The following is a 17,085-nucleotide window of genomic DNA, read 5'->3' as shown; positions in this document are numbered from 1 at the left end:
TAGACATGGGGACTTGCTTTTATGATAAGGGGAAAGGAAGTTTGGACTAAGATGGAGCATTTTCTTCATTTGGAAGCGTTTGTTTTGATTTCGAATTCTGTCCCAGAAAGCCATTGCAGTCATTGGCTGCATTCTCTATTGAGATTGATGGATTTTGGCTATCGAAGTGATTGATAGATATTGGAATTGGGTAGAAAAGTCTAGTTAATATAGAAAATCAGCCATAGTCTTAATGAATTGTGAGGCAGGCTCAAGAGGCATTAAGACCTACTCCTGTTCATCGTTTTAATATTTTTGTGGTACAAGGATAGAGCTAAGACCAAGTACTGAACTCTAAAAGAGTTTTAGATTTGTCTCAAATTCTGGCAAGGATCAAGATTAACTCCACAAACATGCAGCTAGGAAGTTATATTAAACTATCAGGTTATACCAAACTTCGTGAACTCTGTACAGTTCAGTTCACCACATTTTTGAAAAGAGATAGAGTCATTGGAGAATGCACACATAGGACTTCTTAAGATATGATTAGAGCTAAGAGGGTACAACTATCAGGAATGATTGAATAGACTGGGGAGTTTTCTCTGAACAAAGAAGATTGATGGATGACAGAAACTGTTCTTTAAATTTGGAACAGTTCACAATGGTACATGCGGAGAAGGTGTCTGCACTTCTGGGAGATTCCAAAACGAGACACCATGAATATAAAATAGTCATTAATGAATTTAGGAGAAACTCCTTTACTCAGTAAATTGACAGAATGGGGAATGTTTGCCCACGGAGAGTTAAGGTGGACAGTATTGATATTTTAAAGGAGCCAGTCAATAAGAGCGTGAGGGTGAAAGGAACAAAAGGACATGTTGATCGGGATAGAGAAAGGGAGATAGGAGGGAGTTTCAAATAGTGCTGCCTGGAGGGTGAGAGAACCAGATGTATGAGACTGAGATGTATATATTGAATGGGCAGCATACAGGGAACACTAACAGCAGCTTAGTCAGTCCTTTCAGACAGCCTCCTGTATGGTTGGTTGAACAGTCTCCTCCCCCTGTGAAAACCTCTAGTTTCAATAACACTGTATCTAGTAGTGCTACAGATCTATAAATCCTGTGCCCCTGTATTTTCGCTTTATGATCTACATTTCCACTCATTTCCACCCAGCTTTGAATCAACAGCAAATATAAAATACATTACTTTTGGTGCTGTCATTTATACATTATATTTCACTACGGCCCCAGCACTGATCTCCTTGTGACAGTCTGCCAACTCAATTGATTGTTACTTTCTCTTTTCTGTTCTTTAACCTCTAGTCTATTCATAATTACATTTTACCCCCAACTACATGATCCCTCGTTTTGTATGCCACCATTTCAAAATCTTTGTTGAATTCATTTTGAGAATCCAAAAATGGTATACCTAATGGTCCTCACCAACCCAAAGAAACCCAAACATATAAATAGAAAGCAGAAATCACCAGCAGTGCTTCGCCCAGAGACCCACTGAAGCTGTTACTTAGTAGGATGACGAAACACCTGGAAATGAACCTTCTAGCTCAGTGAGCAAACCTACTTCCAAAACATCAACCTGAGCTACAAATCTTCTCAAAACTCACTAATCGTCCTCCCTTATGTACTTGTTAGTTGAGTACTTGAGTACATATATCAAAAATAATTTTCTTTCTTAAAGCCATAATCACAATGAGATTTTCCATTATACTTACTATTTCTTATTAATGGTTTCTAGCATCTTCCCAACAATTGATATCAGGCTGACTGGCTGACAGTTTTCTGTTTTCTCTCATCCACCGTTCTTAAATATTGCATTATATTTGTGAACTTCCAATTCATCAGTACATTTCCAGGTTATAAGGATATTTGAAAGATCAGAGCCAGCGAAGATCATTGGCTCTGAGCCATCTCTGTAGTGACCTCCTTGAAGACCATAAGATATAGAAGCAGAATTAGGCAATTCAGCCTTTCAAGTCTGCTATACCTATCAATCATGGCAGATATGTGTCTCAACCCCATTCTCCTGCCATCTCCCAATAACCGTTGATCCACTTACTGATCGAGAAGATCAACGGAACTGTCAGCTTTTAATTTACGAATACCAATTACTAAATTTCTTCAATCTTATTAGAACTTTGGTTCCTCACTATTTCTTGTATTTTATATACATTTTATTTGAGCTGAAAGACACAAAATAATTATCCAACATTTCTGCTCCTTCCTTATTCCACATTATGTATTGCACTATCTCAGCCTCTAATAGGTTATCAGTTATCTCTTCTTTTTCACATAATTGTGGGAGCTCCTGCAGTCTGTTTTCATGTTTTGTACTCTCTGATACCCTGTTTTCTCCCTCTTAATCAATTCCTTTGGTCATCCCTTACCGGTTTCTAAAACTCTCATGATCTTTGACCTTTATTTTTCTTAAATTCTTGTTCTTAATCACAGGTAAGTACTTTCATGGTGAACTTCAGTTTCTTCTGGAAACTATATTGATTGAGAAAATGAATTGTGTTAAATATTCACCATTACTTATCTACTGTCACACCTTTTAATCCAATCTTCAAAATGATATTAGCAAACTCACATCTTATATTAAAGCAATTGTCCACACTAAAACTTAATGCTTGGTTTCAGATTATGTACATCACTTGCAAACTCAATGTTATGTTATGATCACTATTTCCCAGAGAATACCTTACTGGGAGATTTTTAAGTAACATCTTTTTGACCATCATCCTCATGATCAGTTTGTTCATTTACTCCACACACTTTTCCCTCAGCCATAGAGGCAGGATGAACCTGTTAGCTAATTCTAAGGGTAAAAGGGTCAGTTGCAGAAAGCACAGATTTAAAATAATTGACAAAAGGACTAGAAATGAGAGGAGACTTTTTTTCTTTTTATTATGAGTTATGACAATGGAACACACTGCCTGAAAGGGTGATGAAAGCAAATACAGTACCATATTTCAAGAGGGGCTTTGATAAATATTTGAAGTGGGAAAGTTTTTAGTGATATGGAGAAAGTATAGGAGAATGGAACTAATTGGTAACTCTTTTAAGCAGTTGACATGGGCATGATAGGCTGAATGGTCTCTCTCTGATCTGTATAATTCAATGATTAAACCAATTTGATATACCATATACCAGGCTGCTATTCTGGGATGTATTCATTGACGTATGATGCAGTTTACATCAATATTATCATAATAATGTGCCCATTAGCAACAAAACTATTCAATCCAAGTTGCGTTGAGACTAAACCCATTTGAATTCCATTTTCCCTGTTATCTTGAAAGCAATTTATGTAACATAATCACTTGCTGGTAAATGTACAGGGCTCATGGAGCTAAATAACTCGAACTATGAATCACCAGCTATTCATTATCAATTTTGTATAAATAAGGTGCACAGATCTGACCTTTACAAACTGAAGCCTCCTGTTTTCAGTACTTTGCAATAATAGAGATGTGAGTTATACAGGCAGATTAAATGGAGCATTAATCATCTTTCAATGACTGGGACTTTACTCCAGTGAATAATTTGATACCAACAGGAAATTTAAAATCCTGAAAAACAGATTAGTTGTTAAACTGGTTCAGTGTGTCAACAAATCAAATTCAAACACTAAAAACAAACATATATGAATGAATATTCATAGTATTGTGAATGCACTTCTAAAATGACAAATAGCTAACTACACGGCCACTGAGTATTCACTCTGCTAATATTTGCATATTCAGTTTTACCAATAATATAAACTCACCTGTTTTCTATTCATTTAATTTTTAACATGCCAACTATTCTTTAATGTTTTAATTCAATTTAATCAATAGCAGCATCTGATAAATTATGACAGTCCATTTATTATTATGAAATTACAACCAGTCAGTGATGAATGGGTTCTCCACACTGCCAGGGCAATTCAAACATATCCAAAATATAAACTGGGAGCCAGAGAGAGCCATTCAGTTCCTCATGTCTGTTCTACCTTTCAATTAAGTCACTACTGACCTGTTTCTTGTCTCTCTTTATCCTGACCTGGTTTCATAGCCCTTAATACCAATAGCTAATAAAAATCCCAGTTAGAAATTTTCTAGCACAAGTGAGCTGGTGCATGTATTATCAAAACAATAAAAGAATTGGAAACAGGACAATAGTACAAAAAATATCCGCTTTCAAAATACAAAGTACAAGTTGCTTATTGTGCACTTGCGGGATGTGGGCTTTGCTGGCTAGGCCAGCATTCATTGCCCGTCCTTAGTTGTCTTTGAGAAGGTGATGGTGAGCTTCCTTCTTGAACTGCTGCAAATCTGTGTGCTGTAGGTTGTTCTACAATGCCATTTGGGAGGGAATTCCAGGATGTTTTCTCAATGGCAGTGAATGAATGATGATATATTTCCAAGTCAGGATGCTGAGCGACTTGAATGGGAACTTTCAGCTGGTGGTGTTCCCAAGTATTGGCTGTCCCAGTCCTTCTAGATGGAAATGGGTGTGGGTTTGGGAGGTGTTGTTTAAGGTGCTGGGGGGAGTGGATGCTTGCGGATGTGATGTCAATGAAGCGGGCTGCTTTGTTCTGGATGGTGTCAAGCTTCTTGAATGTTCTTGGAGCTGCACACATTCATGCAAGTGGGGAATATTCCATCACACTCCTGACCAGTACGTTGTAGAATGTGGACAGGCTTTGAGGAGTCAGGAGGTGAGCTATTCCTAGCTTCTGACCTGCATTTGTTGCCATTGTGTTTATGTGGTGAGTCTAATTGAGTTTTTGGTCAGTGCTAACCCCAAGGATGTTGATATTGGTGGATTCAGTGTTGGCAACACCATTGAATGTCAAGGGGGCGTGGTTGAGTTGTATTTTAATTACGATAGTCATTGCCTGATATTTGTGCAGTGTGAATGTTACTTGTCAGCCCACACCTGAATATTATCAAGATCTTGAACATGGACTGCTTCAATATCTGAGGAATCATGAATGGTGCTGAACATTGTGAAATTATTGGCAAACATCCCCATTTCTGACCTTATGATGGAGGGAAGGTCATTGATGAAGCAGCTGAAGATGGTTGTGCCTGGGACACTAGCCTGAGTAACTCCTGCAGAGATGTCCTGGAGCTGAGATGACTGACCTCCAACAATCAAAACCATTAATCTATGTGCCAAGTAAGATTGCAGCAAGTGGGGAGACTGCCCCCTGATACCCATTGATTTCAGTTTTGTTAGGTCTCCTTGATGCCACACCCAGTCAAATGCACATTTTGGATTTCACCATGGGACTCTACAATGACCTCATTACAGCCAATGTGATGATGCTGTCACTTTAAAATGGTTATTTTTTCCTTGGTTTTTTTGAGGAGAGGTCACAAAGGCAGATCTGCCGAGGAGTCTAGTTTAACAATGGAAGGGGAGTGGCCAGTTCTCCTAGTTCAGGTTATTTTGTAGATTGTTTTAGCTGTAGCAGTCACAAGATGCATGAGTCCAGGAGAGTTGCAAACTTCAGTAAAGAACTCCTCTGACTTTTTTCTAAAATCTTATTCTGGAAGTTGTTCCCTCCTGCCTGTAAGCATCTATGTTTGAACTTAGATTTGCCAAGGGGTATGTTTATGGGGTGTTACTGTATTGAAACAGTTAATTTTTAGTAGTTACTGTATTGCTTGGTTAAGTTTTCCAGTAACGTTATTCTTAATTTCGCTTTCTTACATTTGTGTTTCAACTATAGTGTTTAAGTAAGTTCTGCTTTGCTTAAAGCCAAGAGGTTTGACCAGCTGCATCACACCTGGAATATCCACTTCACATCTGCCTTTAAAATAAGAAAAGGTTAGGGTCTAGGCTACCTTCTTAAAATGACACGACTAACATAAACGCAGTCCATAAACGCACCACCCTCTGTGTGAGAAGATTGCACCTCAGGTCTCTTTTACATCTTTGTCCTTTCAATTTAAAAATATACTTCTTGTATGAACTCCCCCAACCTAGGGAAAATACCTTTGTTGTTCACCTTATTTGCTTTGCCACTTATGATTTTATAAACCTCTAATATAGTCACCCCTCAACCTCCAACATTCAAGTGAAAAAAGACCCAGCCTATTCAGCCTCTCCTTCAGCCTATTCAAACCCTCCAGTGCCGGCAAATCCTTGTAAATCTTTTCTGAACCCTCTCCAATTTAATATTTCTTCTAGAAGGGTGACCAGAACTGTACACTGTACTTCAAAAGTGGCCTCACCAATTTCTTGTTCAATCTCAACATGACATCCCAACTCCAATACTCAATGGCTTGAGCAATGAAGGCAAGCATGCAAAATATTTCTTAACCACCCTCTCTACCTGTGATGCAACAGCAAGGATGCTTGTGCTACTAAGTACAATTGTTGTAGCCGTGATATATTACCATGGAGTCTCAATCAATTTTAATGTAAATTGGATAAAATTATTTCTGTTTTGATAGTGTCAAACAGCCTGACCAAATTTGGTCAGTTCGCACAGGTCATGGGTCTGGATTTTCTGAGATGTGACATTCTCACAGAGATTTCCACTCTGCTCCGTAATGTACATACAACCATAGAGCTTTGCATTTCTGACAGGGGTTTCTGATCAGGGCTTCTTCAGAAATGTGGAGCTCTACTTCCATCTGACAGGTCTCCCATAGCAAAGAACAGTCAGACGTAGGCAAGCCAGTCCTCCTTTCTTTCAGAATGGTGAGTAGCTACACTCTGTGATTAAAGGATCAATGTTACCCACTGTCAGTTTGACAGCTCCCGTGGAACAGTAAGTGGACATAAGGTTTGTGCGTTGGGGATCAGGGTGCCAAGTGAGGAGGGGGTATGGTGCCAAATGGGTAGGAAGTAGGATGCCAAGTGGATAGGGTGTCATAAGAAGGGCGTCAGGCAGCAAGGTGACAGGACAGTAAGTGATAAAATGTAGGTGCAAGTGGGAGATATCAGTTCAGGTGCAGGAAGGAGGAGTCTGGGATTTTGTGTCCAATTTTGGATTGGAAGGGAGGTTTGGCCCAGAATGGAAAAGGGGACCAGGTTTTGAGGCGTGGTGAGGGGAGTGGGGGGTGTCATTTCTGAAGCAGAAGGGGAATCAGGTGTGGTGATGGAGTAAATGTGGGTCAAATAGGGAGTGGCAGAAGAGAGTTCAGGTCTGGCAATGTGCAGTGGAGGTGTTCAGGTCTGGCAGTGCACCAGTGGGGAGTCAGGTGAGTAGCAAAAGAACAGGCTAGGTCTGGTGGTGAGGCAGGGGTCATGTCATGGGGTGTGTTGGTTCGTAATATCAGGAGAGGTTTTGAGTCTGGCGCTGGTGGGTGTTGGGAGTCTGAGGAAGATGTTGTTGGGAGGAATGTGAGGTTGGTTGGTGACTGTTGATATTTACTCTGGAATTAGTTTAGACATTTAATAGACTGACTGTTCCTATCTATTTTACTTAATTGCAGTGGCACCTTCCAGATTCTGTGGTTTAAATGTAGACTATCAGAGCCTTCCAGGTAGAGGTAACTTGCTCAGGTTATTCCCTCAGAGTCTGCAACACTGGGGAAATGACAGCCCAGTGGAATTATCACTGGACTGTTAATCCAGCGACCCCGATAATGTTCTGGGGACCCGGGTTTGAACATTCTGGCAGATGGTAGAATTTGAATTCAATAAAAAAAATCTTAAATTAGGAATTTAATGATGACCATGAACCCATTGTGAATTCTTGTGACAACCCATCTGGCTCACTATTGTCTTTGAGGGAAAGAAATTGCCATCTTTAACTGATCTGGCCCACATGTGACTCCAGACCCACAGCAATATGTTGACTCTTGCAAATGGGCAATAATTACTAATCTAGCCAGTGACACCCATATCTCATGAATGAATAAAAGAAATGGGGATTCCACAGGGTTCCTGCATGCACCTCCCATCTACTCTGAAAAAATGATCAAAAAATCCAGTTAAAACTCCTGTAAGACTCTGACAGCAGGAAAACCTGAAAATGTTTACAATCAGATTTGGCGAATCTACATTTCTGCTCAGACAGTCCATCCTCTTTGTATACAATAAGAATTATATCACAATGTTTGATGTTCATTTTTCATTAATGTTCACAGGTATAGTCGTCTAACTCTACTTTGAAGCAATCAAATTTTACAATATTACTCAGCAGAAAATAATTATAAGTTCTCAGTCTTACAATTTGTCCTGATAATTAACTAGCATCTTTGCACATGCTCAAAACATATATCAGATGTAACATTATCCAGCATCAATCACAAATGGCATTTTTGGAATAGGACAAAGTGAGACACAAAAAAAGCAGTGGCAAGTGGAGAAAATGTTTCTCTAATAATCCACTGTGAGTAAGAGGAATTGAGAAGAGGATAGAATTATTCATCTTATAAGATCTGAAAACAGATGCCGAAACTTTCCAATTGTGGTGTAATTGCAATCTTCTAATTGTAGCTACTTCTGTGAAGCTCAGAAAAACAGAGTGACCACAGCCAGTCTTTATCCAACAAATCCTTCAAGAGTAAAGCCTTACCACATCAAATTCGTCAGCAGCCATTTACTCCTGGATTCCCTCCGCACACTCTTTCCATGGAGAAGAACAACAATGCCCTGCACCCAGGTGCAAACTATCAGGTTCAAATTTGGCTTTTCAACTTAAAACAAAAGGTAACTCAAGCAACCAACGCGAAAGAGTAAACCTGTTTACAGAATTCTTTCTGCCGACTGGGTATTAGTTCATGAGGCAGGATTTAACAAGGTGTGGCTATTCCCAAGAGCATGCATAGTTCTCACTAAGTGACAAGTGAATGGAGTGTGCTGATAGAATCCAAGTTTCCATTAGTAACCATCAGTACAACAATGTACTTCAGTTACTCTTTAAAAAGTATGCTGATAAACTGTACAAAGAATCCTGTGTTTTTCAGCCACACATTCAAGAAAACATCAGTAAATTATTTATACTTGGTGTATTCATACTCTGCACACTGAATTACAGTGAACATTTCTACAATTATGTCTTAAAACTGGTTTTGAATTGTTACAAATACACTTTCTGATATTTTAGGTTTTTAAGAAAAAAGCATCAGGAGGACGTTTCTACTTTAAAATCTGTGCATTGTCAATAAAGTTAATAAAGATATTTCAAGATGGAGACTTCATTAGGCTACATCTGTCACAGTACAGCTATTGAGCTGTGTCCTGTCAGTCTCAAATTACAAAAAAGAGTGACATTTATAGTTCACTGAGCCCTGTGGTACACAATGGATCCTTCTAAGGGGCAAACAGCTCTCCCTGTCTCTCCCCGCAAAGCAGGAGCCATTCAAGTTGATAACTGCAGCATTTGGAAAGCTGTTAGCCTCATTTGCAAGACACTGTATCTTGCAAATACTCTAGAACTAGCCTTTAAGTTGGCAGGATAACTCAAAGGTCTGCAACAGACAGTTCTTGCAATTACCTGCACATTTTTCTTGGTGTGCTGAACTCCAATATAAGACTTTGAGAACAATCCTTAGGAGTTTTGAGCAAAGCTGATCTTGTCCTGATCTCAATTCTACTTTCCTGCCTGCTCACCAACGCTCTTTATCCCATTTTTCATCAGAAATGTTTCTATTTCTTTCTTGAATCTGGTGATTGATTCTGCCTCCACTGGGGCAGTGAGTTCCACAAATTACCTAAGAGAGGTAATTTCTTCTCATCTCAGCTTTGAACCTACCTCCTGTCACTCTACATCTATGCTGTCTTGTTCGAGACTGTCCAATAAAAGGCAACATCTGTCCACCTTACCAATCTCCTTTAGCATTTGATATACCTCAATCAGATCCTCCCTCATTTTCTGAACTCCAGAGAGTATGAGCCTAGGTTATTCAACTGCTCCTTGTATGACAGCCCTTTCATCCCTGGTGAACCTCTTCTGAACTGCCTTCAGTGCCATCATATCTGTCCTCAAGTAAGGAGACCCAAAACTGGACACAGTACTCCAGGCGTGGTCTCTCCAACACTTTATATAATTGTAACAACACTTCCTTACTTTTATAATCCAGTCCTTTTGCAATAAATGCCAGGATTCCATTTGCCTTCCTTATTATGCACAGCACCTGCATACCCACTTTCTGCAATTCATGCACAAGGACACCCTCTGCACTGATGCACTTTGAATCTGCTGCCCATTTAAATAAAAAATTGCCCTTTTAATTTTCCAACCAAAATACACACCTTCACACTTATCCACATTAAACTCTATCTGGCTAATTCTGGACCAGTCTCCCAGCCTATCCACGTCCATCTGCAAACTCTTTATGTCCTCAGGTCAGCCCACCTTGCCCCCTATTTTAGTACCATCTGCAAATCTTTCTCAGTGACACTCTGTCCCTGCTTGCAGATCATTCATATGGGTTGTAAATAGTTGAGGTCTGAGAAATGAACCTTATGGTATCCCATTTAGTTTACAGTTCACCATCCAGAGAAGGACCCATTTATCCCTACCTGTTAGACAGCCAATCCTGTATCCAAGCCAATACACTACCCTTAATTCCCGGGAATCTAATCTTCTGGGTCAGTTTTTTTTTGTGGGGCACCTTGTCAAATGCCTTCTAGAAGCCTGGACATACCACATCCACCTAATCCCCACTATCCACTTTGCTGATTACATTCTCAAAGAATTCCAGCAAGTTTGTCAAGTAAAACTTGCCCTTCATAAAACTGTGCTAACACTGGTGAATTGTGTTTTGTTTTTCCAAGTGTTTAGTTGTTTCCTCCTTTATGATTGACTCCAGCAATATCCTTTGGAACTTACTACAGTTAGTAACAATTCCATTTATGTAATCAGGTACTATTAAACAGCCCTTTGGGATTGAGGAAAACTGCTTGCACTCTGGTTTGATGGGTTCTGAGATAATTGCTGAGTTCAATACGCAATGTGGGTTGAAGGGTGAACTTTATAGAGGCTTATAAAATCATGAGGGGCATGTATAAGGTTAATAGCAAGGATTTCCTTAGGTTGGGGGAGTTCAAAACTAGGAGGCAAATTCTTAAGGTGAGAGGAAAAAGTTTTAAAAAGTACATGAGAGGCAACCTTCTTACACAGAGAGTGGTTTGTGTGTGGAATGAACTGTCAGAGGAAGTGGTGGATGCGGGTCCAATCATAACATTTAAAAGACATTTGGATAAGTCCATTAATAGGAAAGGTTTGGAGTGATAAGGGCCAAATAAAGGTAAGTCGGAACAGGGTCGGCATGGGCTAATTGGACTGAAGGGATTGTTGCCGTGCTCTATGACTATGACTCTATGTGTCTATAACTTCCCCACTACGGAGATCAAACTAACTGATCTGTAGTTTCCCACTTTAAGGGAGGGGTGGGAAAGATATACTGAAGTTAAATGCTTTTCAATTGAAAGAATGTCAGAGAGTTTGAAGGTGCCAAATTTAAAGAACCTTCTCTCCTTCCTAAAATTCTGATGTTAAAGGTAAGTAACCTAAGAAGAAAAGGCCAACTATTCAACTGTAGAAACCATTACAGCCAATGGATCTCACTTCAATCTTTCCAATTCAGCAACAAAGAACTCAAACAATTCGCCAAATGATGTACCACAAGGACTTGTTTGGACTTCCTTCTTAAAGGTATTCATTGGGTCCTATCTGTACTCGTTTTAACTTTGATATCTGCAATTTCTTATTTATAATTTTTTATAATATTTATGTATCCTTAAGGAACCTTTAGTAATAATTTGCATTAAATTAACTTTTAACCTGTTCAAACAAAAACTTCAAACAAAAATGTTGAATCATTAGAAATTACTTTCCTTGTGTTTCCAGAAGGAAGTCACCCATTAAGGAGGGATAAAGCAGAGCCTGATTGAAGTCTTAACAACCTGGCAAACCCTTGGGCTCTAGGTGCTACTTAAAACAGCTGCAGTAGAATTCTTTACAACATTAGTATATCATAACAGCAGCTCCTAAATGCCTCTAATGTTTGCCACCTCTGCAAATTGGCATTTTCAGCGACTGACAATTGTTGTTTTTAAACACACTGCCAGCACTCTGGTCCAAATAGTACTGCTTGAGCCATGACACAATGGGGAGCATAGGTTTTCTTTTTGTCACTCATGACCCAACTATAGCAACAAGAACTTACATTCTTGTAACACTTCATTGTTGCACGATACTCTGAAGCATTTCACATCCAAACTTTTAGCGTCCCTCAAATCATTAAATGACATAAGAATATGTGGAAACCTTGGTCCGGAAAGGATGAGGCAATCATATACAGTCACCTAAACACCACAAACCAAGCAGCCTCTGATTGACATCATATCCACAAGCATTCATTCCCTTCACTACTGACGCTCAGTAGCCACAGTGTGCACTACCTACAAGATGTACTGCAGAAATTTAACAAAGATCCTTAGACAGCACCTTCCAAACCCATGACTACTTCCATCTCGAAAGACAAGAGCAACAGATACATGGGAACACCACGACATGCAAGTTCTCCTCCAAGCCACTTACCATTCGGGCTTGGAAATATATTGCTATTCCTCCAGTGTCGCTGGGTCAAAATCCTGGAATTCCCTTCCTCATGGCATTGTGGGTCTACTTACAACACATGGACTGCAGTCAAGATGGCAGTCCACCTTCTCAAAGGCAACTAGCAAAGGCAATAACTGCTGTCCAGGCAGGGACACCCATGTCCCATGATTGAATTAAAAACCCTTCTTGGAGTGGTCTCAGCCATTTGTTACATGATTCCAATGCCAGGATCACCATCATGGAAGGCATCATTAAAGATAACAGAGAACATCATCAAGATTGGTGTTAGCATACACCTCTAATTAACTCCATTAGTGAGTGTGAATATGTCAAAAGACTCAGCATTGTCCATGAGACATGAACACATTGTCATGGAATTGTTGATTGTGATGAATTTCTCATAGCAGTTGAATTTTTCCACGACCATTGATGGCCTTGGTCAGTTTCCCCAGCTATTCCTCTGTTACTGTTACAGGATCACATGGTTCCACTTCTACATGTGGATAGTGGAGGCCTCTTTGCACTCTTACAGGATGGCTCCTGCCTCCCTTGGACTGAGGTGAGCATTGTGACCTGGCATTGACCTCCCGATTTATAGATCTCAGCTGGAAAAGCATCAGCTTCTCAGACTATGCTGCTAGTGTTTTTTGTTTGTAACAATGTGGGGCATTCATCGAGACAGCAGTTAATAGTGATCTGTGACAGCCTGTTGATTGCTTCTTCACTGATCAATGCAACTCAATTGAGGAGGTGATTAAACAGCCCTGCTCAAATCCCTAGAATTTGTATCTTCACTGTGAGCAATGATGCCCTATCTAAACCCAGGATCTCTGATGAATCTGTTGAATGAGGCTCTCAGAGCACTGTAGAATTATTTCCAGTCTCTGCGGTCTGCTTGATTCAAATGTATCTGCTTTCTGACTTTGAAATTGTCCTGCATCTCTGAATTCACAACTGACAGTCCTACAGTTGTTTTGGTAGATATTGTGCTTGAATTGTGACGATTTGCCATTAAGGTCATTGGGTCAAAATCCTGGAACTCCTTCCCTAACAACACCATGGGTACATCTATAATCAACAATTGCATGAGTTCAAGGTTCACAACCAACTTCCATTGCATCTGTAAACCCTGCAGAAAGGCAAGGTCAAGCAAAGCTTTAGATCAGAGAAGTACATGATCCACCTGAGGTTACACAGCCATCGTTGATGTAGTAAGTACTCACTTGCACTGTACACAGGCAACTCTCAAGGTTCTCAAGGAGATTCCTTCACAACTGCCCTTTTGAGCCTCAAATACTGAGATGCTTCTAGATCTTTGTGCTGGGGAGGGTGGAGGGGCACCTGCTAAGCTTGACAATAATATGGCAGCAGTTGTCCAGCAGCCGCATAGCTTTTATCTCACACACTGTACTTATCCTCCCGTCTTATAATCAAATAGACAATTAGAAGTAAACTTATAGAGCAGGGCAATCCAAGATGACATATTGCAATTAGGAATGCAGAAAACTGTGCTGGCAAATAAGGGCTCAATCTAAGCATACATCCCCAAAAAGAGACCATTACTGTTAGTGCTGCTAACCCAGTTAATTTCCTTTTCCCATACCTGGTCTATACCAACTTATACATTTGGTCACTAGGAATGATTTGTTTGTTTTATTCTGGCATGGTAGCAATGAAGAGGCAAGATTGTCCAATCCTGGAGGAGGCAGGTCTGGAGGTCAGAAGCCAACCGGAGTGGTTGGAGTGGTGTTGTCCCACTAGGTGGTACCACTGCCACCTTCTCACCAACTGTCCAAGTTAAGTCCTGGGCAAGGAGGCACAGGCTCCTCTCTCCCATTTCTCTGCCAAATAAGGCCATTATGTTGCCAATTAATGACCAACTCTAAGGCCCTGTTCCTGCCTGGCTGTAAATATATCACTTCCAGTTGGGCAGGCTGTCAGCGAGGTGAGGGACGGGTACTCTCTCAATCTGGTCTAATTGAGGGATTAGAAATAGCGCAAGAGCTGGCCTATCCCCCAAACTTCCCACCCCTCCCCACCTGAAACCCTGGTCTTCAGGAACTTGGGTGTCATCCTGGTCACAGCCAGACTTTCTCTGTCGTGCTACTGAGCACTAAGAGCTGCTTGTCTCTTATTGGACTCTTCATTTGGCAGGACTTCCAGCCCTGGGGACATGAGCTCAGAGAATGGTCCAAAGGTGTCCCCAAACTGACCCTCAGAGATGAGGGGCTTGTCTTATGAAGAGAGAATGAGCAGTTTTGGCATGTACTTGCTGCAGGTTAGAAGAATGGGAGGAGGTCTAATTGAGATGGATAAGATGCTGAAGAGGATTGACAAAGTAGATGTAGAGAGGAGGTTTCCTCTTCTCAAGTGAGAGGTCATAGCTTTAAAATAAAACAGAGAGAGGAGAAATTACTTATATCAAAGAGTCATGAATCTGTGGAATTTCCTACCCCAGCATGCAATCGATGTTGGGCCATTGAGAATTTAAGGAGGAGCTCGACAGATTTTTAATGAGTAATGGGTTGAAGGGTTATAGGGAGCAGGCAGGAAAGTGGAGTTGAAGCCGAGATGAGATCAACCATGATTCTCTTAAATGATGGAGCAGAGATAATGAGAGCTGGAGCATGTGAACAGCTGAGTTTACTGTATTAGCTACAAAATGCAGCAGCTGGGATTCCTTCATCTCAAAGCCATTGCAGATGGCACACTGTGAGGATACAGTGAAGGTGCCTCACTCAGTTCCTAACAATGAAAGTCAAAGAGGTCTGAAATACTCAGTACTCATCCCAAGTCAATCACATCAAAGTGCTCAAATTATTGTTACGTTGTGTAATAATTGTTTACATTACACTCTGCACACTGTGTCAGTCTCACCCCCCTGTCCACCCTAACTCACATTGACATTATTCCCTTAATCACCCTCTCATTACCCCGCCCCCCCCCCCCCCACTCATTATCTCCTCCTTCCCTACCCCCTCACTCCTTCTTCCTGTGTCAATAGAAGTGTTCAACTTGCTGTTAGCCAATGGTGATCTTTGAAGAGGATATTTTTCCTGTGGACATCAGAAAATTTGATACATTCAGGAAGCCCTTTGAGTTTTATTGGCCACAGTTCCAGAAATTTTCCTGCTGACGTCCTAAAGGTGGATAGTAACCACGTTTACCTGGTGGTTCCTGAGCCCAGTTCAGCAGCAGTACTGTCCTGTTGGACAGACTAGCCTGAGTGAAGTTCAGCAGAATGTGTTGACTCTGGCCAGTTTCCAGATGAGACTCTGATCTTTAAATTGCAATAGACGTGTTAGCCAAGGTGGGTCAGTGTTGCCAAGGTATTCTGGCATAAGCTCCTGGGTGAGTGGTCGGCCACAGAACTAGATACGAAGTTGCTCCCCAGCTCTCTACTGCCTTGCCCTTGTCAACTTTTCTGGTCAATTCATCAAAGAACTCTAACAACTTTGCAAGGCATGATCTCCCATGCAAAAAGCCATGCTGTCTACTTCTAATCAAACCCTGTCTTTCCAAATGCATGTATATATTATCCCTCAGAATCTTCTCAAGTCACTTACCTACCACAGATGTTGGGCTTACTGGTCTATAGCTGCCAGGTTTTTCTTTGCAGCCACCCTCCAGTCTTCAGGACCTCACCCGAGGCTAGCAATGATGCAAACAATCACACAGAGCCCCTGCAATTTCTTCTCTAGCCTCTAGCAGTGTTCTAGAATATAACTGGAGATTTATCCACCTTCATACGTCCAACACTTCCTCTACTGTGATATGAATTGTCCCCAAGATATCACCACTAATTTTCCCAAGTTCTCAAGTCTTCTCCACAGTAAACACAGAGGAGAAATATTCATAGAGGACCTCACCCATCTCCTGCGGTTCCACACATATATGTCCACTTTGGTTCTTGAGGAGTCCTATTCTCTTTCTAGTTATTCTTTCTCCTTTAATAAACTTAAAGAATCTCTTTGGATTCACCCTAATTTTCACAACCAGAACTTCTCAGCCAAAGCAGCATTTCACCTGCATCTCCTCCAATCTGGTCTATTGCATTCACTGCACCCACTGTGGCCTACTCACTGTGGAGAAACCAAATGCAGACTGGGTGACTGCTTTGCAGGACATCTCCTATCCATGAGCAAGCATGAGTCTGACCTTCCCATAGCCAGTACCCTGCTCACATGCCCACTTGTCTGTCCTCAGCATGCTGCAATGCTCCAGCGAATCACAGTGCAAACTGAAGGAACAGCATCTCACCCTCAGACAAGGCACTTTCCAGCCTTCTGGACATAATATTGAGTTCAGCATCTTCAGATTATCAACCCACTCACATTTCTTCCCTTTCTTTTAACTTTACTTGTCTGTCACTATGTCTTCGCCCCCTCCCCACCCCCCAACTCCAATGGGACTGCCTGTTCTTCCTGGTCTGGCAGTTAGACACACCATTGTTCTGCCATTCTCACATTCTGATTACTTACGTACAAACAACAATTACATAGTCATTAACAATACTATTAAAAGGGAAAAGGTCATTTGCTACTGAACCGGTCTTCACTGGCTCAATCA

The 17,085-nt window shown here is 40.9% G+C and overlaps 1 protein-coding gene across 3 annotated transcripts in view; it reads right to left on the bottom strand.

The window, feature by feature from the left end:
• Nucleotides 1–8,629, bottom strand: part of LOC122561437 (dynein axonemal heavy chain 3-like) — a 557,691-nt gene extending 549,062 nt beyond the window's left edge. For all 3 annotated transcript variants that reach the window (XM_087999740.1, XM_087999741.1, XM_087999742.1), the window contains exon 1: nucleotides 8,524–8,629. In XM_087999740.1, coding sequence (XP_087855866.1) covers nucleotides 8,524–8,547 — 24 coding nt within the window. In that variant the 5' untranslated portion in view covers nucleotides 8,548–8,629. The remainder of the gene's footprint in view (nucleotides 1–8,523) is intronic.
• Between the last annotated feature and the right edge of the window lie 8,456 nt (nucleotides 8,630–17,085).

This window comes from Chiloscyllium plagiosum, unplaced genomic scaffold (genome assembly GCF_037043375.1).
Source record: "Chiloscyllium plagiosum isolate Xiang-an unplaced genomic scaffold, Cpla_swu_hap1 HiC_scaffold_23, whole genome shotgun sequence".
In the NCBI taxonomy this organism is placed as follows: Eukaryota; Metazoa; Chordata; class Chondrichthyes; order Orectolobiformes; family Hemiscylliidae; genus Chiloscyllium; species Chiloscyllium plagiosum.
Note: the sequence above shows the minus strand (reverse complement) of the source record. Positions and strands in the feature narration are given on the sequence as shown.